Source organism: Tetranychus urticae, chromosome 1 (genome assembly GCF_039701765.1).
Source record: "Tetranychus urticae isolate SD_2017Ah chromosome 1, NJAU_TeUrti_SD_1.0, whole genome shotgun sequence".
Taxonomy (NCBI): domain Eukaryota; kingdom Metazoa; phylum Arthropoda; class Arachnida; order Trombidiformes; family Tetranychidae; genus Tetranychus; species Tetranychus urticae.
Window position 1 is genome coordinate 3,422,405 of NC_142958.1, and position 25,649 is coordinate 3,448,053.

Sequence of the window (25,649 nt, forward strand, 5' to 3'; positions counted from 1 at the left end):
AATCTCGTTACCTTGAATCACCTTTTAGTTCTTATTTGTTTCTACTCAGAACACGTGCAGTCGTTCGTAGTAACGATTTTGTTAGTGATATTTACGTATTGAACAACGCAAGAGTGCCTTACCCACAGCTCAGGAATTTTTTCAATCAGCATCTTGGTTGTAGAATTGCAATCTCAACTGGTAGTTACGGAAATTTAACATATGAAGTTATATACATCAACCATAACCCGATCAACCATCGGGCACATTGACACGATTCGATTATCATCAGTAATCATGCCTCCTCAACCATCAGGTAAAGCTGTTAAGAAAGCCGGTTCGAGTGCTCAAGGTTATTCAAGGTCAATTCTTTATTTGAGTTTTAATTGACCTTGAAAGGTCATTTTCTGTAATTTAAAAATTTTTCTGACCCGATAGTGTTAGTCAAATGTTCATAACTCATACTGGCTAAAGGAAAAGAAAACGGGTCGGAAAAATTTTGCAATTTCAGCAGTCTGTAGCACTAATCGTTCGTGAGTTATGCCTGCATAAAGGCGTAAAATGAAAAAAACGCCCGGTATATTGCAAAACAAAATTCAGTCATTTTAGCATAAAAATTGAAAACTTGAAAACTTAAACTAAATCGTAAGGATACTAATTAGAATATAATTTTGCGTTGAAAAGGCGTAGCTGTAGTTAAAGGTTGCTAGTGTATTTTCAGCGTCAATCAGCCTTTTCAAGGTTTTATGTTTTCTCTACATGTTATCAACATCTGAATACTTTGTTTCCTTATTTTTCATGTTAGGAAAAGTTTTTATCATTTTTCTCAGTATCTACATGTCGTATCATCACTGATTTCAAATCCATGATCAGCATGGTAAGATTAATTTAAAAATATGTGTTTTTTCAGAAAAAAATTTTAAGTTCAATTTCTCGCAAAGGTTCAATTTCTACTACGAAAGTTCAATTTCTACGACGAAAAGGTTTAAAGCTATATTTTTCTCAATCCTTTTTTACATGAGAAAAAAAAATTTGAAAAAATCCATTTCTAGGCATTTACCCCTATGCTTTTAGTCCTCATCCTTAAAAGGTAACAGTTATTGCAATTAAATGAATATGTTCTTTGATTTGCTTCTCATATGATTATATTTTCATCTTATATTTTACATTTCATCGTTTTAGTGATTATATTTTTGCTACAGTTTTGGCCATGGAAAGGTGTTCTGCTTGTCGTGTCCTCCTGATAAATGCAAGGAGAAAGAGTGGACGGGTCAGAAAATTGAACAAACCACCAATCCTGCATTTTCTCAGAACCATATATCCAAATGTGCAGATATCACTTGGAAATGATATTTGTAATAAGTGCTATATGCAGGGTTATAAATCTGGAACATCTCGATCTAAGTCTTCTGTTGAAACTGAATCAGACAATATTGCACCTGACACGGAGATGAATGCAGATGAAAAACTAATAACACAATATCCTCATCTTCAGCAATTGAATGCCATCGTGAATCCGGTTTTAGAAGAGCTTGTGATAGCAGATTCCAGCTCTGAGGATGGTTGTGATAATGAGCAATATAAATCATCTAATGCCAACAGTGAAAGTGTGAGCTGCGATGAATCCCCAACTATTTCATCCTTACTTCCATCTCACCAAAGTTCACCTCGCAGATCGAAGGAAATTCCGATATCTGAACCTTCTGGCTCATCATCTTGTGGTTCCTCTGCTGGCGAATGCCTTTCAGGTACTTCTGGCTATCATCAGCAATGTACTTTATCAGTTTCTTTCAGTGCTAGTGACACAAGTGATAATTTTAGAGGAACTGTGGATCAAGGCTCTAGTTCATCCTCACCCGATGATGCATACATTTATCCAAGTGCAGCTGATGGAACTGACTACAAACCAGACAGTGATATGTCTGACGATGAAGAGCCAGCTGAAGTTGGAAACCCAAAAAATAACTCTCTTGTAACTAGAAGATCCAAATCAGGACACAGTACTTGTTGTTTTGGTTGTGCAGAACCAAACACACTAAAGTCTGTGCCAATCAAGTATCGTGTTTTTGTTTTGATCAAAATCAAAATTTTTGTTCCTGGAGGAACTAGATGCTGTGCAAGTCATTTGTTGGAAGAGACTGACTGGTTAGCTTTGCCTCCATCTAATACCGAAATGAGTCTAGATGACTTTCAAAAGGCAGTGAACCTCCTCCGTAATGTCTGTAAAGTTAACTATAAATATAACCATCAAACGACCAATTTCAATAACTCGACTTTTTACCAGATATAGACTGGAATTGAATCTGACCAGTTCAAAAATTTAATGGAAGCTTGTGAACTTTCACTTGATCCTAAACATGTTAAATTTATGTTTCTGACACTTATATTTCTGATTATAAAATGAATTAGATTTATGGAATCAGCGCAATAAAATATATTATTTTGCTTATTTTGCTTTCTTTGTTTTTTTACAATTAACTCTAAACATTTACTTTTAAATGTATGTTTAAATTTTATAATTAAATGGATGCAATGTGATACGAGAAATGTTTAAAATATAAAACAGTATTGCATAGTTTAATGTTATATTAAACTTAATTTCACGATGGCAATCGTCAATGAAGGATAAACGACTTTTACAATACCAAATTATTATGTACATATTGTATTAACAAAAGGTTGATCAAATATGAAACGAAAATATTCCTGATTGAGAAATTAATCCTTGATTGTGAGTTATTGAACAATAATCTGGAGCTTTTGCCATTTTCAGTAAACAATGTCAGCATAATATCATCGGAATGAACGAAAATTGCATGAACAGATAAACATCGTAGTCGCATGGAACCATCAACAGTCTAAAAGTAAAGAAAAAATAATCAGTTGAAATAGATACAATTTAAAAATGCAATGAAAATGTTACTGTTACCTGAAATAGCTTTTTGGTGATTTTAAATGATAAACTCGCAGATGGAGGATTCATTTGATTGAATGCAGCAAAATAGTCGTAAATTGTAGATGTAAATTGATGGCCAGGTAGATCAACATCTGATTGAGTTATTGCAGGCTGAATATTATAGACAGAAGGCTAGAAAGAAAAATAGTAAAATTAATAAATTGGATCCGAGTTTTAGAATCAAAGGTTAACCATGATGAGAAATTAATTGACCATCTTAATTGCTTCTCCTGCTTTGAGAGCTTTTGTTATTCCTGTGGTATTCAACGTACCTCTTTACCATTTATAAACCAATGGATGAATACAGATGGATGTGATTTGGGTCCAGTACAATTAACTGTTAAATAATCACCAACTCTTGGTCTTTCACTTAATCCATGTATGAAAGGAGACCATGATTTAATTGAATATGACGGCATTTGATTGGGTGGAGTATAGAATTCATTAATTTTACTTGAATAGCCTGTCTCATCAACAATCAATTCATCATAAGAGTAGCCAGAAATTTGTGCTTGAAGTGATGAACAGCGTAAATTAAGTTGACCATTGTTCAATCCTTTTTCAGCATTTAATCGAAAGCTGGCATTTATCCAAGAAATGGCCAAACCATCGGGATTGAGATAACGAACAGTCCAATTGTAATTAAGATTCCTTTCAGATTGTAAAATCTATTCCATTCCATAAATAAGGCAAAAACAAAAGAAAGATAATTAGTTTGGTGAAAACAATCAGTCACAGTAGAGATTGAAATAAAAGTCAACGGATTTAAGATTTAATGGAAATTAACAACCAAATTAGAGCAATTCAGATAGGTAATACGACTAAAGGTAATGTCAAAATCAAATTCAGCTCACGAACACAAATTATGCTGATATTCATTGAATGAAGAGCTTAATTAACAAACTGAAAATAAACATCTCGCCATTCAATATTCATTTGTATTTCTGGGCTCAATTTGATTTGAGTTTCAATCATTTCATCATTTCTCCATAATTGTGGAGAGTTATTATCCAAACTTATGGGGTTAATAGATGAATAAGAAGACAATTGATGATGATTAAGGCTGGAAGATGATGAAGACTAAGTTTACTAAGCTAATTATCTTTTGTTACATCTTGTAATGTAAATTAACCAGAAAAAGAATGTTCATTTCCAATAATTCCTTCTCCTTTTTTGTATGTCACATAATGTTATTCCCATTGACTTAAAGCTAATAATAATGCTCTAGGTAAATAAATATTCAATATGTGTACATATCTTTATCATCATCGCCAATAATCATCTTAAATCTTCATCTTCATCATCTTCACCTCTTTCTTTCTCATCATCAACATGCAGAAGATGATAATGAGATTAATATTTCTCCTTCTTTCAGTTTGTCTGTTAACATAATTTGCTTTCCTTATTATATTATATTAATCAGACAAAAATGATAATATCATCACCATCTTCAGTCAAACAAGTTAGTTTTTTTTGTCTCAGCCAATATTGATCTCACATTGACAATGCACAAAAAGATTGAGAAAACATTTGTTGAAGAGTGAAACACACAAAAATCAACAATATGTATCATCATATTAGCATCATCATCATGTCGATCAACATTGACAATCAGTTGGAAATTAAATAATCAGCAGAAAAAAAGACACATCAAGTACAACTTACCCGATTACCGTTAATAAACAAAGCTAATATAGTTGGAGGCTTTGAAGGACCAGAGATACAACTGATGTTTACTTGTTCCCCAATTGAGTACCAATCTTTGGTTCCAATTATTTTTAATTTGGACTGAGGCAGAACTAATAAGACACAGAAAAAGGGCAAAATTAATAAAAAAATACATAATTAATTGATAAAATAATTTGGTTGAAAGTGAAAGTACCAGAAACAACCAGAAAAAAAGGCTTATAAAAACAACGGAAAATAAAAAAAGTAAAATAATGAAATGGTAATAGAGACAAATCTCTATGGAGATGAATTGACGATGATTGGTGGGTTACTAAGAGGTTGATATTTAAATGTGAGTTGTATCTTTTGGGTTAAAAGTGACAGTAAATAATAGTTATTTGGTAAAGTGTAAATTAAATTGAGAAAAATTGAATAAATTCAAGAATTTTTATCATGGGTTAGACAAAAGGTTAGGAGGTACAAAGAGTATGTAAATTAATATAATACTTACCAAAAACTCGAAGATCTTTTTCAGCTTTGACACTTTTAAAAGAGCCATTTGTATCTTCAGTTGAAACCTCACAACCATAAGTTCCTTCTCCGTCCAAATCAATTGAATTAAGGTAAACATGGCTTCCATTTGATTGATTAATCTAATGTTGGACAAATCAATAATTGTTGCACCTTTAGCTAATCATTAATAACTGTAAAAACGGATAACAAGACAAGCAAAATAAGCAAGCAAAATAAAGGTATTCTCATTATCCGCTACTCTACCATAGAAGAGCAAGAAAAGATTAAATATGATTATAATTGTATTTGACTTTTATATGAAACATAAATAATATTTAGTTTTAATTTTTAATGATCAACTGGAAGGAAATAAAACAGATTAATAGTGATAATGACAAGACATAACCATAGATAACAATTAGAAATGAAAAGAGCATTTGCAACCAGAAATAAAAAGCAATGAGATTTAGGCAAAAAACATCTGTAATAATTAATGAATTGTGACAAACAAATCAAATTTGGGTTTAAAAAATTAAAACCAGAATCTAAATCTCAAAATCTTTCAACCAATATTGAAATCTTGATTAAGTGAATTGAAGTGAATTTAGTGTTGATTTCAATGAGAATCTTGAGGATCAGAACTTCAATATTTAGCAAAAAATCCTGGTTTATCTTTGGTTTTAGCTTTTCAACCTAAAATACGGTTTCTTTTCCCACAATTTAACCAGAATTATTTCTGGGTTTTCACAATTCTAAATGTAATTTTAATGATCTTTCCAATTCTGTTTCTTAAATTCATAATCAACAATCAAGTAATCAATGAACGGTTATATTAATAGCAGCGATTAAAATATTAGGCTGATCCAAGCAAAATTTCCGGATTTTGATTCTTGATAACTTTTTTATTTCTTGATGGAATCTTATGATTTTTACATCAAGTAATATGGGCACCTTCTAGATCAACTCTATGTTGTCATTTTTCTTCTAACTTGGAAACTCCGCTCATGCGGCCACTCCCGTTCGGGCCACTTACCGCTCGAAACTGCATATAAAAAGCGATTCTGTTGTAATCCATTGACATCATTAGCTTCCTCTCGGTCCCATGAATATTTGCTGATACGAAAGGATCGGGTTCTTCACCTTCTGCATCCCATTGACGAGCTTGAGACCGATCTGCAAATCTTGCAAATGCTGACCCATAGTTCATTCGTCTGTTAGAGTACGCTTAAGTAAGATTTTAGTTTTCTTTAACATTCTGAAGTTTCTACGGCAGCAAATAACACAGAGTTGTCGTTGAAAGTCAGTTAATTCGTGGGGTACCCATTTGGAGAGAATCTTCCTGTACCGCAATTCGCCTCTCACAATCCTTTGCACATTACCATAGGGTATTGATATAGGGCTCGCAAGAGACCTTAAAGACCAATGTCTCGATACAGAAAAGCATTCTTTTATTGTAGCGATTCTTCTTCGTGTTTCGGCTTATCATTGCAAGCACCTCCTCTTTTCTCTGCAGTAGGATTTTCTCCATTCTTTATCGCGGCTACCCAATTTCTTACAGTCCTGTCGGTAGAGGGCTTGTCGGAAAACATTTTCTTTAGCTCATCATGAATATGGCTAGCAGTGTAGTCTTTTAATACTAAATAATTTGCGATTTCAATCACTTTAACCTTGATAATCTCATTTTTTAGCGTTGATTTAAATTCTGTTGTTGAAAAAAGAACTTAAGCAATTGCATTTGAAACTAGAAAAAAAATGGCGTAAAATGATGCATAGCAACCCAACCTGGGTTTAGTTATCGCTGAATGGCCCTGCTGCAAACTCCGGAAATTTTGCTTGGATCAGCCTAATAAGACAATGAAACAAAATGAGAATCGGGTTGAGGTTGGGATCGCAACTTACATCAACTTGGATTCCTTGTTGAGGGAAATATTTTTTCATCCGATTTGCCGATGAAATAAACTCATGAGAATTGGAATTATCATCATTAATTAATGAGTAGCGATAAAATTCAAGACTATTTTTGTACCATTTAACCGAATATAAGGTTTCATGTAAACTAAGATCATAGTTGCACTGTAACCAAAGGGAGGAACCATTGAGACAAGGTCCAGGAACAATCATTTTTTTCAATTGAAGGCAATCACAGTAATCTGGTTTAAAAAAGGGTTGAACAACATGAAATACAAACAGATTAATGAATGACATTAGATTAGCTTGAGGCAATTAATCATTAATCTTGGATCATCAATCATCTTAAATAGCAAGTCTCATCTTTAAGAAAGTTAAACTGATCTGTATAACAATATAATTGATAAAAAAAGTGAAGACTGGAGTTGTTTACCAAGAATGCCTTAAAGGGTTATAATCTGAGTTTATTGAAACTAGGAACCTCAATTTTGCAGATAAATAATGAATAGTGAATGAACGGATAACATTTAATATGAACGGAAAGACGTGATAAATTGAAATTGTTGTCAATCACACTTTACCTTCAGGATAATCAGAATTGTTTGTTTGTTTTTTCAACATTCATCATTAGCTTGATTCCAAAAGGTTGAACAATGAACAATTCATTTTAAAATAATGTTTCAATTAAGTTTGTAATTTCATTTCAATCCAAATGTGAATCACTGAATGGTTATAACTTAGTCTACATTTAATCACTTTAATCAACCAATCTAATTGTGAATAAGAATTAACTGGATTAACTGGTTAACTGAATCGTCTCCAGTAAATCACTAAAATGAATCTCAACTCATCATCATTTCCATCCTTTTCATTATCTTATTATCAATGTTTCCCCATTCAAATGGTTTCAAACATTTACATGTTATTCAGCTTTCTTTCCCTGATAATCCAATTTAGTTTCACCATTTACAGAATTGATACTAAATCTTAATCAACAATCAACTGTTTCTATTATGATAATCATAATGAGAACCATTAACAACCCTTAACCGAAACTGGTTTATTCACTTAACACTTATTTTTGTTTCACTTTATTTGGTTATGATTACCAGGGAAGGCTAAATGGAAGGCAACTTTTATTACAAATTGTATTTCCGATAACAATCAGTGACACTGAATCAGCATGAATAAATGATCAAGTTGACAATTTGATCAAATAGTTTCTAATCAACAATTGACAAAGTTAGACACAAAAAGACACAAAAAGGTAGAAACAAAATGTTGCTACAAATCCACTTGAAATCAATTGTAATACAAACAAATGTTCAACTAAATGAAATCAGATTGTCTAAACAACAATTTAATCAACAATTTAACGATTGAGAAAAGGTTTGATGAAAATAATTTGTCTTAAAAAAGGCAACAATTGAAGGTGGACTTACCTAGTAAAAATATAATCGTTGATAGATGATAATAGATACATAACAGTGACATTTACGTTTAATCATTTGAGTCCAAAAGTTATCCTTTGAATAAGCAATTTGTTTACCAGAATCAACATTCAACTGGACAACATTTGGAACTGACCAAACAAAAAGTCCTCTTTACTGTAACAATTGTTTAACTTTTGGAAATTTTACTTTTCAATGTTTTCACTCAAACTTGTAAAGTTGTTTGCAAGTTAATTTTCAAATCAAATTGACTGTCTCAAGTTGGCTCAACAACTGAACTCGGATAAATGATAAACATGAGATGATAGGGATGAGAAGGGAGTGAAAAAGTGAATGCTTTTGGATGATCAGACTTGTGCTTCTCGAGGTGTTTCATTGGAAAGATATTGATCGATATTAGGTGGCAAGAAAAGAGAGAGGGAAGATGAAAAAGGATGATTTTGAAGGAGGATGATGGCCAAGAAATAGTAACATGCTAAGAATGCTGGGAGTGAATATTACCTTCTTTTTGTGATTCATCTTCATTCTTATCTTCAAACTTATCTTCAAGTCTATCTTCACACTTATATTCATGTTTGTCTTCATCTGATCATCACCAGAATCCATTTGTCAGTGTTAAGTCCTAAGAATGACCCAAAGAATGATTTAAGACTAAAATGATGGAAAGATCATGAATAGTCTTTGAATATCAAAATTTCATTTATTTACCATTTTCTTTCTACTTTTCAACCTTTTCCTGGTTAACATTTAACCTTTTGTTTTACCTTTTTAATTTACCCTTTTAGGTCAGTTGATTGGGTTTAATTAGACACTACTTTGAGCAATTGAATCAATTTTGCTGGACAAAAAGTCAATGTTTAGTATTTTGTTTTCACCTTTTTGTATTTTATATTTTTGCTCTTTTTTCTGGTTTTTAGGTTTTGGCTTTTAGGTTAACCTATCAATAACGTTTGATTGATTATGATTGGTGTACTTTTATTATCAGTTTCAATATTCATTGTACTTGAACATGATAACTTTACCTTTACAACTTTTAGATAATGAATAATATATTCTCATAAAGAAACTTGTTGCTTTTTCAATATATTAACATCTTCCAGGTTATTTGTCATTTATTTTCAGTTTATTATCTTTTCTTTTCATTTTCAGGTTTTTCCCATATTTGCTTCCATATAATCATATCATGGTTTTCATGAAATAAATTAATCAGATGTTAACTGTTAAAATGCAGAAAACCCAATTTACTGGATGTAATTGGGTAAAGACCCCTTAAAGATACCGCTCTTTTTGCATGTGATTATGGATTGGAGGTTAGGTTAATTAAATGTAACTTTCAACTAATTTTTCGTCAACATTTGAAATTTTTAATTACATTTTTACTTTCAATTAGTTGCAGTCTGGAAAAGGATAAGTGAAATTTATATTTTGTTGTTTTGAAAAAAGGTAACAAATGGAGATGGAAAACATGAACCAGAATTGTGTGTCTAGTATTTGAAGACCAACAGGATTACATTGGATAACAATTGATAAAACCTTCTACTTTTTTTGGGCTGAAAGATTCACTATCACCATCAAGGTTTCTTTTCAATATCATCATTCAATCTTCTTTTCATGTGAATTTATATTATTTTGTATTGTGTGAGTATATATACATCATAAAATCGATTCCATTTTTACTAACAAAACAAATCTTTGAGAATGGAAAACTACAAAATATTACTTTTTCTTTACCAGGTTATTTTTGTGGTTAGCTGTTGTTTTGGTGTTTTGTACATCATTATTTATTTACCTTGATCACTTGTCTTTAATCATCATCATCATCTTGATTCTAATAATGGGTGGAAAAATGGAAACAATTGGAATCACAAGGAGGACTGTCAATTCTCATTCAATCTAATACGATTTCATTGGTCAAGTCAATTGTATCGTAAACCTTACAAAAGTTACTGACAAACTGTGAATCAACCAATGTAAATAGTTAGGCTTTGATAACTGACTGTCTGATGGTTGTTATGAGAAAATTATGAAGAATGTCCAATTTGATCAAAGATGATGACAAAATTGATGTCATTAAGATTATCAGGTTCATCACTCGTAAATGTTATCCACTCGACGACATCTTAAAACCACTTGAAAACAACGTTTTATCACAGATTACAAGTTAATCTAACATTTACCAATCATAAGTCAAGACTATTGAACAATTGAAAGCAATCCAAACCCAATCAATTCAACTAAACTATTCAATTGCTCTCTTCTTGGCTTCACCATCATCACTTTCTCTGTGAAATTGTCAAACGGACGGTAGTGTGGCGTACAATTGTATCATTTAACCATAAATGCTGTTACCAGATCAAATCAACACAATTTGAACCCAAAATAGCCTCAACAATTCAAATTGTTCAACCAATTGTTTCCCCCGATTCTGTACATTAATCCAATATTGAGTTGATTGGAGCCAAGCCCGATTTATTTATACATTAACAGACGATCTTTTGATTGTTTTCACATTAGTTGACCCTCCTTATACCAATGTGTTTATTTAATTTAATTTTAGTTTCATCTCAATATTTAATTTATTTTATTTAATTAGTAATTTATTGATTTTATTTAATTTAGTCCAGTGTCTTGTTTAACTCTAAATGCCTGTTGCAACAACATCTTACGTTATCCTTAGTTTGCTCGCAGTTTCCCCGTTTGTAACATTTTTTTTCGCTCAATCATCTAAATCCAAAGGTTTGCTAACTGTGTCCATCAACCAGCTGAATTAAACTTAAACCATTCTCCTTGTTTTATTGTTAACATAAAGGTGAATCAACAATTAGTAATACAACCAAAGACAATGTCTGCCGATCTCCACTTTGTGTATCTGAAGGTAAGTTTACCAACCGCACCAAGAGTTAACTGTAATGAGATTGAATTATTAATATAATTTGTACTTTGATTAACATTCATAATTTAATATTCATAGTCGAGGAAACAACAAAGTTAATTTTAAGTGTTTTCCCCATTGAATCATGTAAAAAATATATTAAAAACAAATAAGGTATATCTTACAGGTATTTTAATATTTAATTTACTCAAGAAAACAAAATGGTTAATACAATTTTTTTCTGCCTCTTCTGTTCGATAGCTACTTGATTCCCTGCGGGAAATTAACTGAAAGAATCACTTGTTAAAAGGTTGAAATAAAATGACAGATAAAAACAGTTCATGATGTTCAATTGTGAGAATTTAAACAGATTCTGTAAGTTTTATCTCATTTTTCTTCTCCCTGAAAAGAGAAATTATTTCAATGAAAAAATAATAACACTAATACTACTAATAATAAGGAAGGGTGAAAAAGGTTTAAGATCGAAGAGGTAAAAACTTCTTAATAACCTTTACATTGACGATAATAGAAGGTTAAATTAGGTGAAACTCATGAGAATATAAAGTCTCTCAAGTTTCATCCTGAGTTTTTTTTCATCTTGTCTCATCATCTTCACACAATTTTACTCCAGATGAAAATGAAGACGATGATGATGAGGAGGCAAGTCAAGGGATGTAGAAGGATGAAAAGGATGAGAAGGAGTTTTAATTTGTCCCAAGTTTGTCGTCAAATTGGTTAAATGAAAACAAACAGAAGCACAATAACGAAAAAAGTTGCTTTTTTGGAAAGTAGAAGAACAAGTTTCACTTCAATCCTTTAATATTTCTTTTTTTTCATCTCTTTTTTTCCATCCTTTTTCATCTTTTTCTCCTCTTTTTGTTTCATTTTAAAAGCTCACCGGATATTGGAATCGATTGATGATAAAATCGATCCTTGTCAAGATTTCTATCAATTTGCTTGTGGAAATTGGTTAAAGACAAATCCATTGCCAACAGATAGATTAAAATGGTCTCCATTGGATAAATTGGAGATTCGTGTTAAAAGACAGATAAAGGGTTTGTAAATTTCATTTACTCACCTTCATTTCCAAATCAAATACGGAACAATCACTAATTAGTAAAGAATTAAGACACGAAAATCAGGGAATACATTACAATTGAAACTCTGGTTTTCATTGAAAGTAAAACGCATTACAAACGATTTATGCAAAATTACAAAATTGTAGACTTTAAGCTTATCTTTTGTCTTATCCTTTTATCTTTTGTCTTCTGCTAATTGAATTTAACCGGTCATAAATTAGAAAGAAAAAGCGAAAGAGAAAAGAAAAGACAGAGAAAGACAAAGAAAAATTGCTGATGGCGTAAGAGATCAATCTTAAAAGACAAATATAACGGCCATTTTAACTTTACTTTTTACTTATTTGTGAATCTTTTAAATCTTATTCAAATGTTTCATGAGCTTATTTTATGTGAAAATTCTGAATTTCTCATCTATGTTGAGTTAATATTTTTGCTATTTTGTGTCTTTCAATGTTTCACTGTTAGCCTTGTTTGAAGCTAAAAATGAAAAAAATTTGACTTGGACTCCATATTCAACTGCAATCAACATTTATGAAAGATGTTTGGATAAAGGTTAGTTGCTTTGATATTTTTGATCATCTAACTCATGTTTATACCTTAATTACAGAATCAACCATTGGCTACAAATCATTGAAAAGGTTAATCAAACGGATAGGAGGTTGGCCAATGGTTCAATCTAAATGGGACTCTAATAGATTTGAACCTGAAAATACATCCATCTTGTTACGTACAATGTACGGCCTTAATTGGATATTTGGAATTTATTTATTCACTGAAGGACAAGGAGATAAACTTCAAACATATTTACTGGTGAGTAAAAATCTTTAACAATGCTAACAATTTAGTTATTATTGGCATTGTTTGTCTGTGTTTCGATCAAGAACATTGACATAATCTTAGGTTGAAAAAGATTTAAAACCTGTAAGCAGAAAGGAAATTTGTTTGCATTACATGTGTTCTGTTCATGATTTTGGGCCAATTTGTCAGTATACTTTGAATCAATCAAATCATCACATTTACATAGAAAAGCAAAAACATATTAACAAGTAAGTTTACCTGTGAGATGCAGTAAAAAAGAAGCTGCATAAAAATGTTTAAATAAAGCATTTCTTTTTGATAAAAGATTTTCTCTTCACATTTTCAAGCTAACATGTTAATAGCTTTTTCACTTTACATCCTCATCATCTCCTTGTTAGCCTTTCCTTGCCTCAAGCATCTCTTAAGAATAAGTTGTTTTTATTTTCACTCACAAGTTTAAAATTTAACAGAAGAAAAGTTATATTTAAAACCAACCAATATTGACACATTAATAGCTTATCATGAATCTCAGTGTCACTCCCAGAGTAAATAATGTTTTCACTTTTCCTTGTCAATCCTGATTCTTTCAATACCTGCATTATCAATTGATTGACATGGAAATCAAAATTGAAATGATGTAGCTTGTCTAAATATTTAGAAATAATTTTGATTGTAATATTTAAGAAAAAAAATGAATATTTATTTTCAATCGGTTTCTTGATTGTTTTATTATTGATTATTTTCATTCTAACCTCAACTTTTCCTTACTTTCCCTCAACCTTTCTAGCTGGACTCTCCTTCATTTGGTGTTGAACGTAAATACTTGTCCAGTTACACAAACAACATGAGACTTCAATCACGTCAATTGAATCCCTACCGTTGGTATATCGAGTCACTGTCTCGATTGGTGGCTGATGAAGGTGTCAATGAAAAACAATGGTCCAATGAGATAAATCGTATAATGACCTTTGAGGCTAGTTTAATGGAGATCACAACTGATATGGACAGTAAAGTTCAGCGATCTATCCAAGTATCTCAATTGGCTAATCATTATCCCAAGGTTTGATATTTGTATTAAGGAATCTTGTGGAGCTAAATTAACAGTGCTATGGTAGTTATATCTTAAAAGGATTCAATCAGGTGTTCATAAAAAATGAAACATTAATTAACACTGTTAATGATGTCAGAATAAAGATCTCAAATCTCAGATCTTTTCACCATTGATTTGTCCCATAAGACTAATTATTGTTGAAAACTTGTCTATTTTATTTATTTTGCTAGTGTAAACTTGAGTTACATCAGATTATCAACAGCCAATGTTAGATAAATTGACTGCAATTATGTTTTTCATTGTAGCTATTTCTTGAAGATTGACCCAATTTAGTTCTGTTAACCACTTTAAAATGGCAATTTACTAGTGCTTAATCAATTTATGTTGAAAGCTGCAATTTTATATTCTGCTAATGTCAATATTTTTTGAATGATTTACCACTTTATCATAGTCAACAATTTAACTTGTCTATAATATTTCTTGCCTTATTTTGTCGTAGATTAGATGGTTTTCATTGATAAAACAAATTTTCACCGCAAACAATATTCCTATGTCATCTGAAATGACCATCTATATCAATGACCACAATTATTACCTTCATTTAGGTGATGTTATTAGGAAAACACCAAAACGGCAAGTTTAACGATTTCTTAATCACAACTCAGAAGCTAACCAATTATTCATATGCAATTTCAACAAAATTTACAATCTTTTCATTTTTATCTATTAGAGTGATTGCCAATTATCTTGGTTGGCGAGTTGCTGAACATTATGGAGTTTATTCATCTGAAGAAATTCGTGATTTAAGATTCCAATTTGATCGGACTTTTCTTGGTGTTCAACAGCAACCCGAAAGATGGGAATTTTGTTACGACATGATTTCAAGTAGATTACCTTTCATCATTGGACGTCTGTATATTGATAATTATTTCAATGAGAAAGCTCGAGATGATTTGTTGAAATTGATTGGTGAAACTAAAAGACAGTTACGATTCCAATTGGAGGATAGCAATTGGCTTGATGCTTCAACTAAACTAGAAGCTCTTGACAAGGTAAAAAGTTAACTCACAATTGATCTTTCATCTAGTGATTATCTTTAATCTATCTGATTTTTTCATTCCTCTAGCTATCACATATGATCGATATCGTTGGTTATCAAGATTGGATTAAAGACAATTCACAGCTGGAACGTTATTATTTTGAGATTGAAAATATGCGCTCAGAGGATCTTTTAGATGATATTTTACTCATGGATAAAGCAAAAACGTTTCGTGAGTTTTCTGAACTCAATCAGATGATTGGACGAGAGCAAATGTGAGTTAAAAAGTCAATTAAAACACATCACCAATGGATCATTGTTTCATTTGTTTGTTACTTCTAATAGATATCAATCATTTTATTCATTCTCAGTTCAATAATGGTGTTGAATAGTCAGAGATGTCTAGGAAAATGATTGAATCTTTTTGTTTCCTTTTATTCTGTCACCAATAGGATTTAACTAGGATAATTTTTTTCTCATTTGGGTTACCATTAAATCTTGAATCCAATTTTATCCAATGGTTTCCATATAAAAGACCATTTTCCTTCCCAGTCTATTATATCAGTTTACCCATTTTCATTCAACAATAGCAAAATGCGAAATAAAAAATTCAAGTTTTACACCATTTTAATGGTTTCTCAATGATAATGTTTATCTATTTAGGTATATATTTATCATCAAAAGCTTTAACCTCTTTCCTATCAATTTGTACAATCTGTTTTACCCATAATATAAACAAAATTGATGTTTTAAAAATGATCTTCAAATCATTCAATTGAATGATTAAACTAAACTAACTTGACAATTTAATTGTCAGTACAAGGTAAAACACGGTTTAAACCCAAATTGAGAAATGTGAATCAATTTTCTCAACTCAGCTGATGAACCGAACAAACCATTTCAATAAACATTATAAAAATTTTCCCAGTAACAGTTAACGAATTTGAAAACAATGGCATCCAATGAAAGGGTTGAAATTATATTTGCTTAGCTTTCCCAACGTCCTAACAACTGCTATTAATTTTATCAAATTGTAATTCATTTCAATCTTCTAATCAGTTCTGTTTTATCTGTTTCCTTTAGGCATGTAATGTCACCAACCGATGTAAATGCTTACAATTATCTTCGCCGTAACCTTCTCTGTGAGTTTTTCAATTGATTAATCACTAATTTACCTGTTATCATACAACTGCATAAAGAAGAGGGAAGTTTATCACTTTGTGAAAAAAAAGTTAGACTAAATTGAAGAAGAAAAAAAGTAATCTCAATTTGGCGCTGGTTAATCCTGATTCTGACGCTGTCTATGAATAGATAACATTTCTTAATATCTAATCTCATCCCTGATTAGACTTTATTTTGTCGATGATTATTTAAAGCTTAAGCTTCAACCTCTCTGTCAGCTTTTCCTGCAGCCTTACTCCAAAATCCTCTTTACACTTATGGATTGCCTCCAGCCCTGAACTATGGTGGAATCGGTTGGATAATTGGACATGAGATTATCCACGCCTTTGACAGTGACGGTGAGTAAATCTTTTAATCGATTACCAGTTGAACCCGAATTAACAAATGAACCAAAGTTGACTTATGGCGTTGTACCGTTAGACATGGATCCAGCCATTTCAGTTGTGCTCATCATTGTATCGTTGGATGTTGAAAAATTGTTTTAATCTTGGTGTTTGCCTGTATAAATGGAGATCGGTTTAGATCAGTAAAAGTCTCCGACTACTGTTATGATTATCATAGCTGACTGTGTGATTGATGGCACTGCGAGATACATGAAATTTCTTTATCTTTTCTTTCAATTGGTTGGTCAGTTGATGGGGGCTCCTTTTCCTCATCGATCGATGAACTTACATCTTTGATAAGAAAAATAAGGGAATTCTGGCGGAATAAGTTTCGTTGAATTGGCTTTCGCTTTCAGAAAATGTTCGGTGTTGATTTTAAATCTGTATTTGATTCACATTGAAGAAGCATAGTCCGAAGAGTTAGAACTTGTTGGTATCGATTTAATCTCCATTTCAGAGTTAAGAGACTTGGAAGACTCCTCTTCTGAATGTTCATCGAATGCCTTGGTTGATATTTCGCGCACATTTATACCAGTCATTGTTGGTTCAACTGAACCTACACTCGTAGACTGATTTTCATTTTTATAACCTAAAAATTCATAAGGAGCTCTTGGTCAAAATCATTCCGTTCTATTAGCACTTTTGGCGATCAATTTGGTTCTTCATTCTCAAAATTCTTTCCATTGCTTCTTCTGTCAATGGTTCTTCCTTTTCACCAGTCCACGACGATAGCTGGACAGAAACAAGAATTGTGAAAATAAAAGTTAAAAATTGAGATAACATGTTGAATTGAGATGACACAGACTAAAATTGAATCAACTCAAGCTACAAGAGAAACTTAACCAACGATAATGGTCAACAAGGAGACGAGTGAGACCGTGAACAAAGGGTTTTAGGGACTATTGAATAATCTACTGACAATTACTATATCAGCTAGATATTACAATAAATTGCTATCATTTAGGTAGAGCTTCTGTTCTGGAAAAAATGTTCAACAATTGTATAGCAAAAGAAGGGAAAAGAAAGTGAAAAGAAATGTAATAAAAATATTTTGGCATAAAAAGGATTTTTTATGAGAAAAAGGATAAATTGTGAAACTCAATATGAAATATATTTTGAACACTTTTTTCATTAATTCACTTAATTTTATCACGAAAAGATGTAATCATTTACAGCATTTTGTAACAATCAATTGTTGAGATAACTATAATTTAACAATGGTTCTATTAAATGAACAAAAGTTGAACCTCAATGAAAAACAGTTTGAGTTGACCCTCTTCAACCTACAAAACTACACCTTTTCTTGCCTCGAGGTAAACAGCAATGTGTTAAATTAACTTGTAATTTTACCAGATTGAAAAGTGTATTAACAGGGAAAAAGAAGAAGAAAACGATTGCATGAAATGAAATTTTATAAATTTTCTCTTCATTCAGCTGATTCCATGATTCTTTTGCTCTTTATTTTTAATATACAAATGTTAAAATGGAAAAGTATTGAACCTTAAATTGAAGTTCTCTACTTTTCTTCTTACCTGGAAATGACAGCATTCAGAGTGTAAGGAATGAAGATGATGATGGTCTGGTGTTAATATTACTCAGGAAGCAGAAAAAAAAGGTTTGATGTATGATTGAAGCTTACTCAGAAAACTGAAGACAACAGAGATTTGAAAATTTTCTGACAGATAACCAGGAAAGGTATAACCTGGAAATCTTCACAACAACATCATTAGATATCAAAGGAAGAAGATATTTGTTACTTTTTGTATTAAACAATTCATCTCTTCAATTTAACCAATTTGTTTCTCCTTTTTTTTATCTTATTTCCTTCATCTTTATCATCCATTTCATCCTTATTTATCCATTTTTACTCCATTCATTACAAAATACATTACAAAGTACATATTTGTAACTCTATTACAATTGAAACAAAAGCATATCCATTGAAACTCAAATGGCTTCCATTTTTTCACTCATTGTACTCTAAAAGATCAATGTTTGGATACTTTTTCACGAATCAAATCATCCTAATGATGTTAATATTTTGTAAATCAAAATCAATTAAATTAATGATGGATTAATGTATCCATTATTAACTTGATTCATTTTTAAACTTTGATATTGACTGGTTAAGCTGTTAGCAAGATTCAAGCAATTTGCTTCTGAATCCAAAGAAAATGATTTTCTAACTTAATTTAGTAAAAATTTTTATTATCTTTTAATAGTAAAAATCAATGGAAATCACAATTGTGATGAAAATAGCAATAATTTTGAACTATTCATTGTCTTTCAATTTTGACGAATCCATCACTTTTTGAATATTATTCATCATTTCTCCATGTTATCTTTGAAATGAAACATTGTGAGTATCAATAATTTGTTTCACACTTTTATTCAAAAAATCCATCTTCATATTCATTTCTTAAATAAAGGGAAACATGATTAATCGTAAACCATGATGAATATATTAACTCTTAATGAGCTCATTGAATAGCAAAATTTTTGGTTAACGGAAAAGCTTTTCAAACAGAATTGACAGAATGTATTATTGATAATATGTTCATAATTGTTCATGTTATCAGCATGAAGTAAACCATTGAATAGCTATTAATAAATAACTTTTGAATGTATCTTTTTTTTAGTCAATTTCAAGTTTCTGCTTAATATGCTTGGACAGATGAATAGCTGTTGATTGGTAATCGATAATAGAAAAATGGTTTCAATGAAATTACTCGAGTTTGAACATGAAACCATAAATATATGAAAATTTTAACCTTTTGCGGTACAGAAATTCATGAAAATAAGACTTTCGTTTTCCAAATGAATGCTGATTTTGAATAAATTGTTACAATAATTATGAAAAATTTGCTCAAAAAATGTCAAATTATGTTTTGAAGATGAATTTTCCGTCATCTTCAGTAATATTATTCAAAAATTCCCAGACTTACATCTAATGTAATTTTACCATTTTTGTCATTTATTTCACTCTTATTAATCTCAATATTTTCATTTTTCTTAGGTAAACGATTCGATAAATATGGCAACCTTCGGAATTGGTGGTCAAACAGTACATTTCAAACTTATCTGACCAAATCCAGTTGTTTTCTCGATCAATATTCCCAGTTAATTGGAAGTACAAATGGAGCAAATAGCATCATGACATTGAGTGAAAATATTGCTGATACTGTTGGATTGGAGTTGGCCTTTTCAGCGTTCAAAGCAAACTTTGATTCACAAAAATTGACAAAAAAGTCATTATTTTCTGCCAGCAAAAGTATCCTTAAAGGTGACTCTAAAAACATGACAAGTTGACTGAATCTCAAATATTCTGATGCTTCTCTGGTTCCACATCTCGATAGTCTATTGTTGAAATGATTGTTGATTTAAAGGGAAACTAAATTTCGTCTGCAATTAACTAATATTTTTTTCATTTGCTTTTTTCTTGAAACAGGTTACAATCAATTGAAACACTCAACTGACACAAATCATTATTTGCCTCCAGAATTGATTAAATTCACTCCTGAACAGTTATTTTTCCTTTCTTTTGCTCAGGTAATTGATCAATCTTTATTTACTTTACTCTCTTCCTTCCTCCACCATAATCATCATTATCATCTTGATTATCATCTGAACATTTTCCTCTCTCTCTCTTAAGTTAATTCAAAGTGTTGAGATTATTATTTTTGTTACAATATATTCACTAGATTCTAGTTATAATGCCTTTACTTTCCTTCATCCTCTAACATCTTCTCAAGAAATGATTGTTATGGCCTTTTTTTATTTACAGGAATTAACAAGTAAATAACCAAATGACCAACTAACTGGTCATTTTTTGCCTTCTTTTGTTTTGTTCCCTGTTATTGTTTCGCCATCATCCTGTTAACTCTTCATCGATTGAAAGTCCATATAATCTTATAATTATGTTTTTCCTCTCACCAAAGACCAAAACAAAGTCGAAAGATAACTTTTACCATCTTCTTTCAACCTCCAATCCAGAATCATTTTGACTCTTATCTTCATCCTCATCACCCTTCACCACTTTCCTCTATTTTTCACCTTCGTTAGACTCACTTGTTTATTCCCAAAAGAAGTGAATGGATGATTAAAGGACTTAATGGGAAGATAAGAATGAATAATATAATAAATAGAAACAAAACAATAGTTTTTGCGACTCTTTTCATGTTTCATCCGTAAAGCAGGTTAACTTGTCAATTGTAGATCAGACAAAAGTATTTCATCAAATCCTTGGTCAATGGTCAAAAGTTTTACCTTCACTTTTCGTTTGTTAGTTTTGTCTTTTGTTTTTCATTCCTTGATTAGTTTTATTTGATTTTTTCCTTCTCTAGCTTCATGATTGCTTCAACATTTCCATTGATTCTATTCACAGTAAATTCATGACTTTATCACATCAACTACTGAACTGATTTCCCCTTCAACTTGATTAATTTGAGATGAAATCGTTTGCTAAACAAACTGCAATCACCTTCAATAGTTCGACTTTCATTATTGATTATATCTCTAATCATTCTAAACATGTTGTTTCTGTTTTAATTGATTTTGTTGACTTAAATTGATTGCAATCATAACTCTTGAAAAGTTTTCATCAAATGAAATGAAACGAAATAGCTAGCAGCATCTGTTGGTAACAAAGTAAACTAAACTGGTTGCAATTGAATCCTTGAAATAGCTTTATAAATAAATTTCATCTGTTCACTTGAATTATCCTTTTAATTGTTGCTTTTTTTGTTCCCATAGATTTGGTGTACGAACCAGACAACGGAGAATGAACAAGTTCGTGGTCAATCTCGTCACAGTCCTGAAAAGATTCGTGTTCTTGGCCCTTTAAGAAATTCTCAAGATTTTGCTCGAGCTTTTCAGTGTCAATCTTCATCTCCAATGGCTTTTGATGAACGATGTACTCTTTGGCGATGAATGCCAACAGAAAAGCAAATGTTATGTTGTATAATCAATGAATGAATATATGGAATAAAAGAATGGTGGAATCCCCAACGATTTGATTATCATTGAATTCATGGTTTATTTGGAAAAAAAGAGTTCAATTGTTATTGTACAATAATTTAGAGAAAGGAAGGAAAAATGATTAAATCTTTTCCAAAATATATTCCAACATCTAATTATTTGATTTATTTGATTGGATAACTTATTTACTTGTTACAAAGTTAGTTTATCAACATTGCACTTTGGATTGTGATGAACGTGCCACTTCCATTTGAAATGGTCCAAGATGAACACAGCATAACTGAAGTATCATTTAGTTGTTACATTGTTAGAATTGATTAATTTAGAAATATATTATTTATATGTATATTTATATATTAATATAAAGGTAATAATTTAAATGTAGATGACATTTTGGTTGTTATCTTTGTACTTGGGATCAACATTGTTATTGAAATATTCAGTGAAATCACCAAATTCAATTGAATGCCTCCAGTCTCGGTAAAAATCTGTATCAGTTGTGGTTGTCGTTAAACTATCAAAACTTGAATGTTTCCTCAATCCATCCACCGTGTGTTCATTAGACCCATGGGCAGATTGCTGATACATTTCAGGCTGTATCCATGGATAGGGTTGATAGGAAGCTGAAGTAACACTTAAATCACAATATGAACTTGATCTTATGTAAGATCCAATTTCCTCTGTTGATCTTTTCCGTTTAGGCCATTTAAGCCACAAACTGGACGGCAACTTATAATGATATTGACCTGAAACTGCAAGAAGAAGGTAAAATATTAGAATGAATGTAATTCCGAAAAAATAGCATCAAATTTAATTCCAATTATAGCCAAGGAACTCAGACACTTTTGTTTAACTCCAATTGTTATTAAATTTTCTTAATTGCTTCAGGAGTGGTTAAAGTGGTTAAGAGACTAAATAAGAAAAGCTTTAGTTAATAATAACCTGAATCCACCCAAATTATTAAACTAAATGATATATCAGTCAGTTAATCACTACAAAACAATTGAAGGTATCGTTTATCATCAATAACCTTGCATTGAACCAGATTTACAATTAAATTTATTAATCACAGACTAACCAGACGTTTCAATGTAAATTTACTATGTTACCAGATGGGTGAGATGATTAATTCACCAGAAATAACCTAAATATGGCAACAATTGATTAAACCTAAAAATGATTTAGATGAAACAATCAGAGAAGAGTTACAATTTTTCAAGGCTTTCAACTTATCAATTGAATCTATTCAAATTGTAATTTAAATTACTTCCTCAACTTGAACAATTTCATTTCTTCTAATTATAATGAGGCTGAAAGAAGCTCCAGAAAAAGCAGTTTTTCAATTGATGCTTGGCTTTTCATTTTGTAAGAAAAAACCTCTGTTCATCACAATGAATCAAATTAGATTAAGTAAATTAACTTAATCATCATTTTCCTAATGATTATTATGATGGCAACGATAAAGTTATTTACTCAATTCTCACGGAAATATTGAACTGACCTCAGAACGGGTTTCAAGACTTGAAGATAAACATTGAAAATTTGAGTTTGCTTTTGTTAACAAGACAACTGAATGGAAACATAATAATAAGTAAACCATTAAACTCACTGGAATCAACAGTCGAAATGAATAAATTAAATTTACTCCAATAATTAGCCCAATCTATTCATAGCAGTTGTCTGATTAAAGCTTAAAAGCTTTCTCTAACCAGAAAACCAGAAAACCAGAAAATGCTATTAAAACTAAATGTTGAGTTGAGACAATTAAATTTCTTCAACTGATCAAATATATTAGTTGAATGGGAAGACTCAATTAGCCAACAGCTAATCAAACAATGTTAATAACAAAATTGAAGAGTCAGACGATTGTTTCACTTTGACATTCAAATTGATTGCTGTTGAGATGAAAATTGTATCAAATCATTTGGATTGTAATAAACAAGGATTCAGTTAATAAATCATTGGTTTAACAATCAATAAAACAAGAGAAAAAGGTTAACATTGAAACCTAAATGATGAGCTAAATTGAATTGTAAATCATTTTGATATTTGATCATCTTTTTGCATTACAATTGAAGGTGAAAAACAATTACAAAAACAAGCCTATCATTATTAAATAGGTAATCCAGTGTAAATAATAAAACAATAAATCACCTTCGATAGTTGATTGAAAAAGCAGCAAAAAAACCAGATAAAACAGTTAACAGTTGATTTAATTAAAACACATTGAAAAGTAACAATCAATCAAATTGTCCTCATAAAGCATCTCATTCAATTAGCTGTGACAACTTTTTGTTAACATATTTAGGACAGTTTATTGTTGTTTTGTTTTTGTCATAAGAAACAATTGATAATGACAATTATTAGCATCTTCATCAAGATAATCAACAATTTAAAGTTGCTCATAATGATAAAGTTAACAAAATGTAAGGAAACGCTTTTAATGTTGACCTCATTGAATTGTCTTCAAATGTCCATTCATTACTATTAATAACAATGATGACAATTAATTCAAAATTTAACATTAGTTCATTGCAGCAATTAAAATATGTAAGCTTAAGATGTTAATTTCATTTGGTTTTCTGGTAAAATAATGATTTACCAAAAAATTTGGGTTCAACAGCAAGATTTGGTTTTTCAATTGGAATTGGTTTGATTCTTAGATTTAATTTTCAAGATTAAATGATTAATGGTTAGGATTATTGGGTTGATGCTGTTAAGGATTGGGTTTGATTGAAAGATGTAATAAGTTAATCATGTTTAAACTGGATGAAGCATGAAGACTGAGAATAACTGAGTTATGTTTAAAGGTGAAAGCGACTAGAGTTGATTGGCATAAGTCTATTAGGAATTTTTGATTTTCGTCTTTTCCTTTTCTTCTTACCATTTTTGTGGTTCCTTTTGGAAGATTTGGAAACATTGGGAACACATTTATCATCTGGATTGTCTTCAATGAAACAAAGGGTTATGAAGAAATGAACAACCAAAAGAGTTGTTAAAACAACGGCAATCATGAAGGCAAGTATAATCCATGGTGCAAAGAAGTATAAATTCATCCAAGAATCAATCTAATCATATGGATATAAATCAAACTCATAATCCAAACAGGTTGTTCAATGGTGTGACACAAGTAAAGGTTAACAGGAAAAGTTGCATTCAGTTAACTGGTAAAGTAAATAGATGAATCTGAATCAATGTTGAACAATCAAAAAATATAATACAAGTTGAGGTTAAAGTGGAAAAAGTGTTCCCAAGAAGGTTCAACAAGTTAACATTGCCAACATGAAAACAAGAAAGCCCGGTAATAACAGGTAACTCTGAACTGAATACTGAATGTGAATGAGGATGAAAGAGGCAAGATGATAATGATGAGAGAGAGAGGAAGAAGAGTCAATTGAGTGAGAAAAGTGAGAGGAAAAGAGAAAGAAAGTTTTTCCTTGAAAATAACTCTTCATTTTTTGTTGCCTACAAAAGCTAAGTAGACATTTCAACCGGTATTCAAGTGAACCAGAATTTTAACCAGAAAATAGAAGGGAAAATACTGTTAGATGAAAGGTAAAAATGGTTAACAATTGTAAAGACTATTAGTCGTTTTATTGGTGTTCAATGAAAGATATCAAGATTGGACTTGGATGAGTTGATGTTGAATATGATGATTATGTTATTGATACATAATGGCTTTGAAGATGCTTCAAATTACTGACCTCATCAAGGCGTTAACAGAATGTTTAACTCAATGGATCGATAGGTTGCATCAAAGGTAAGTGAAAGGTTGTAAAATGATAAATAACAG

The 25,649-nt window shown here is 31.0% G+C and overlaps 4 protein-coding genes across 8 annotated transcripts; 2 read left to right on the plus strand and 2 right to left on the minus strand.

Moving 5' to 3' along the window:
• Positions 1-703: 703 nt before the first annotated feature.
• On the plus strand, positions 704-2,428 carry LOC107359937 (uncharacterized). 2 transcript variants are annotated; one of them, XM_015926542.3, is made up of 2 exons: positions 704-1,069; positions 1,182-2,428. In XM_015926542.3, exon 2 carries the CDS (start codon positions 1,190-1,192, stop codon positions 2,267-2,269), a length of 1,080 nt encoding a protein of 359 aa, XP_015782028.2. In that variant the 5' UTR covers positions 704-1,069; positions 1,182-1,189; the 3' UTR covers positions 2,270-2,428. The 2 variants fall into 2 exon arrangements, with proteins under 2 accessions (XP_015782028.2, XP_025017402.2); XM_025161634.2 differs by having other exon boundaries at positions 917-1,069; positions 1,162-2,428.
• Positions 2,429-2,528: 100 nt separating this feature from the next.
• LOC107359846 (uncharacterized) lies at positions 2,529-8,852 on the minus strand. The gene is made up of 7 exons (XM_015926441.2): positions 8,467-8,852; positions 7,016-7,266; positions 5,115-5,256; positions 4,601-4,734; positions 3,208-3,603; positions 2,909-3,067; positions 2,529-2,837 (listed from the first exon to the last, which is right to left on the minus strand). Exons 1-7 carry the CDS (start codon positions 8,516-8,518, stop codon positions 2,616-2,618), a joined length of 1,356 nt encoding a protein of 451 aa, XP_015781927.2. The 5' UTR covers positions 8,519-8,852; the 3' UTR covers positions 2,529-2,615.
• A 2,217-nt stretch (positions 8,853-11,069) lies between these two features.
• Positions 11,070-21,998, plus strand: LOC107365408 (neprilysin-1). 4 transcript variants are annotated; one of them, XM_025161981.2, is made up of 14 exons: positions 11,070-11,211; positions 11,285-11,350; positions 12,241-12,402; positions 12,892-12,978; positions 13,034-13,236; positions 14,012-14,284; positions 14,775-14,908; positions 15,006-15,327; positions 15,402-15,589; positions 16,398-16,456; positions 16,697-16,834; positions 19,896-20,162; positions 20,328-20,428; positions 21,632-21,998. In XM_025161981.2, exons 1-14 carry the CDS (start codon positions 11,118-11,120, stop codon positions 21,806-21,808), a joined length of 2,271 nt encoding a protein of 756 aa, XP_025017749.2. In that variant the 5' UTR covers positions 11,070-11,117; the 3' UTR covers positions 21,809-21,998. The 4 variants fall into 4 exon arrangements, with proteins under 4 accessions (XP_025017749.2, XP_015788391.2, XP_015788397.2 ...); XM_015932905.2 differs by having other exon boundaries at positions 16,715-16,834; XM_015932911.3 differs by having other exon boundaries at positions 16,727-16,834.
• On the minus strand, positions 21,892-25,188 carry LOC107365434 (uncharacterized). Its single transcript, XM_015932929.3, has 2 exons — positions 24,741-25,188; positions 21,892-22,608 (listed from the first exon to the last, which is right to left on the minus strand). The coding sequence occupies exons 1-2, from the start codon at positions 24,910-24,912 to the stop codon at positions 22,232-22,234; spliced, it is 549 nt and encodes a 182-aa protein (XP_015788415.2). The 5' UTR covers positions 24,913-25,188; the 3' UTR covers positions 21,892-22,231.
• Between the last annotated feature and the right edge of the window lie 461 nt (positions 25,189-25,649).

What these genes read in the sequence shown, in the direction of transcription:
- LOC107359937 (XM_025161634.2), top strand. Translation starts at nt 1,044, where the DNA reads ATGCTTTTAGTCCTCATCCTTAAAAG. An exon ending in TTAGTCCTCATCCTTAAAAG is followed by an intron (nt 1,070 to 1,161) that starts GTAACAGTTATT and finishes TCATCGTTTTAG; the next exon opens with TGATTATATTTTTGCTACAG.
- LOC107365434 (XM_015932929.3), bottom strand. Translation starts at nt 24,912, where the DNA reads ATGAATTTATACTTCTTTGCACCATGGATTATACTTGCCTTCATGATT. An exon ending in CAAAAGGAACCACAAAAATG is followed by an intron (nt 22,609 to 24,740) that starts GTAAGAAGAAAA and finishes TTCTTCTTGCAG; the next exon opens with TTTCAGGTCAATATCATTAT.
- LOC107365408 (XM_025161981.2), top strand. Translation starts at nt 11,118, where the DNA reads ATGCCTGTTGCAACAACATCTTACGTTATCCTTAGTTTGCTCGCAGTT. An exon ending in TGGCTAATCATTATCCCAAG is followed by an intron (nt 14,285 to 14,774) that starts GTTTGATATTTG and finishes ATTTTGTCGTAG; the next exon opens with ATTAGATGGTTTTCATTGAT. An exon ending in CAGCAAAAGTATCCTTAAAG is followed by an intron (nt 20,163 to 20,327) that starts GTGACTCTAAAA and finishes TTCTTGAAACAG; the next exon opens with GTTACAATCAATTGAAACAC.
- LOC107359846 (XM_015926441.2), bottom strand. Translation starts at nt 8,518, where the DNA reads ATGTCACTGTTATGTATCTATTATCATCTATCAACGATTATATTTTTA. An exon ending in AACGATTATATTTTTACTAG is followed by an intron (nt 7,267 to 8,466) that starts GTAAGTCCACCT and finishes TTTTTAAACCAG; the next exon opens with ATTACTGTGATTGCCTTCAA. An exon ending in AAAAGATCTTCGAGTTTTTG is followed by an intron (nt 4,735 to 5,114) that starts GTAAGTATTATA and finishes GTGTCTTATTAG; the next exon opens with TTCTGCCTCAGTCCAAATTA.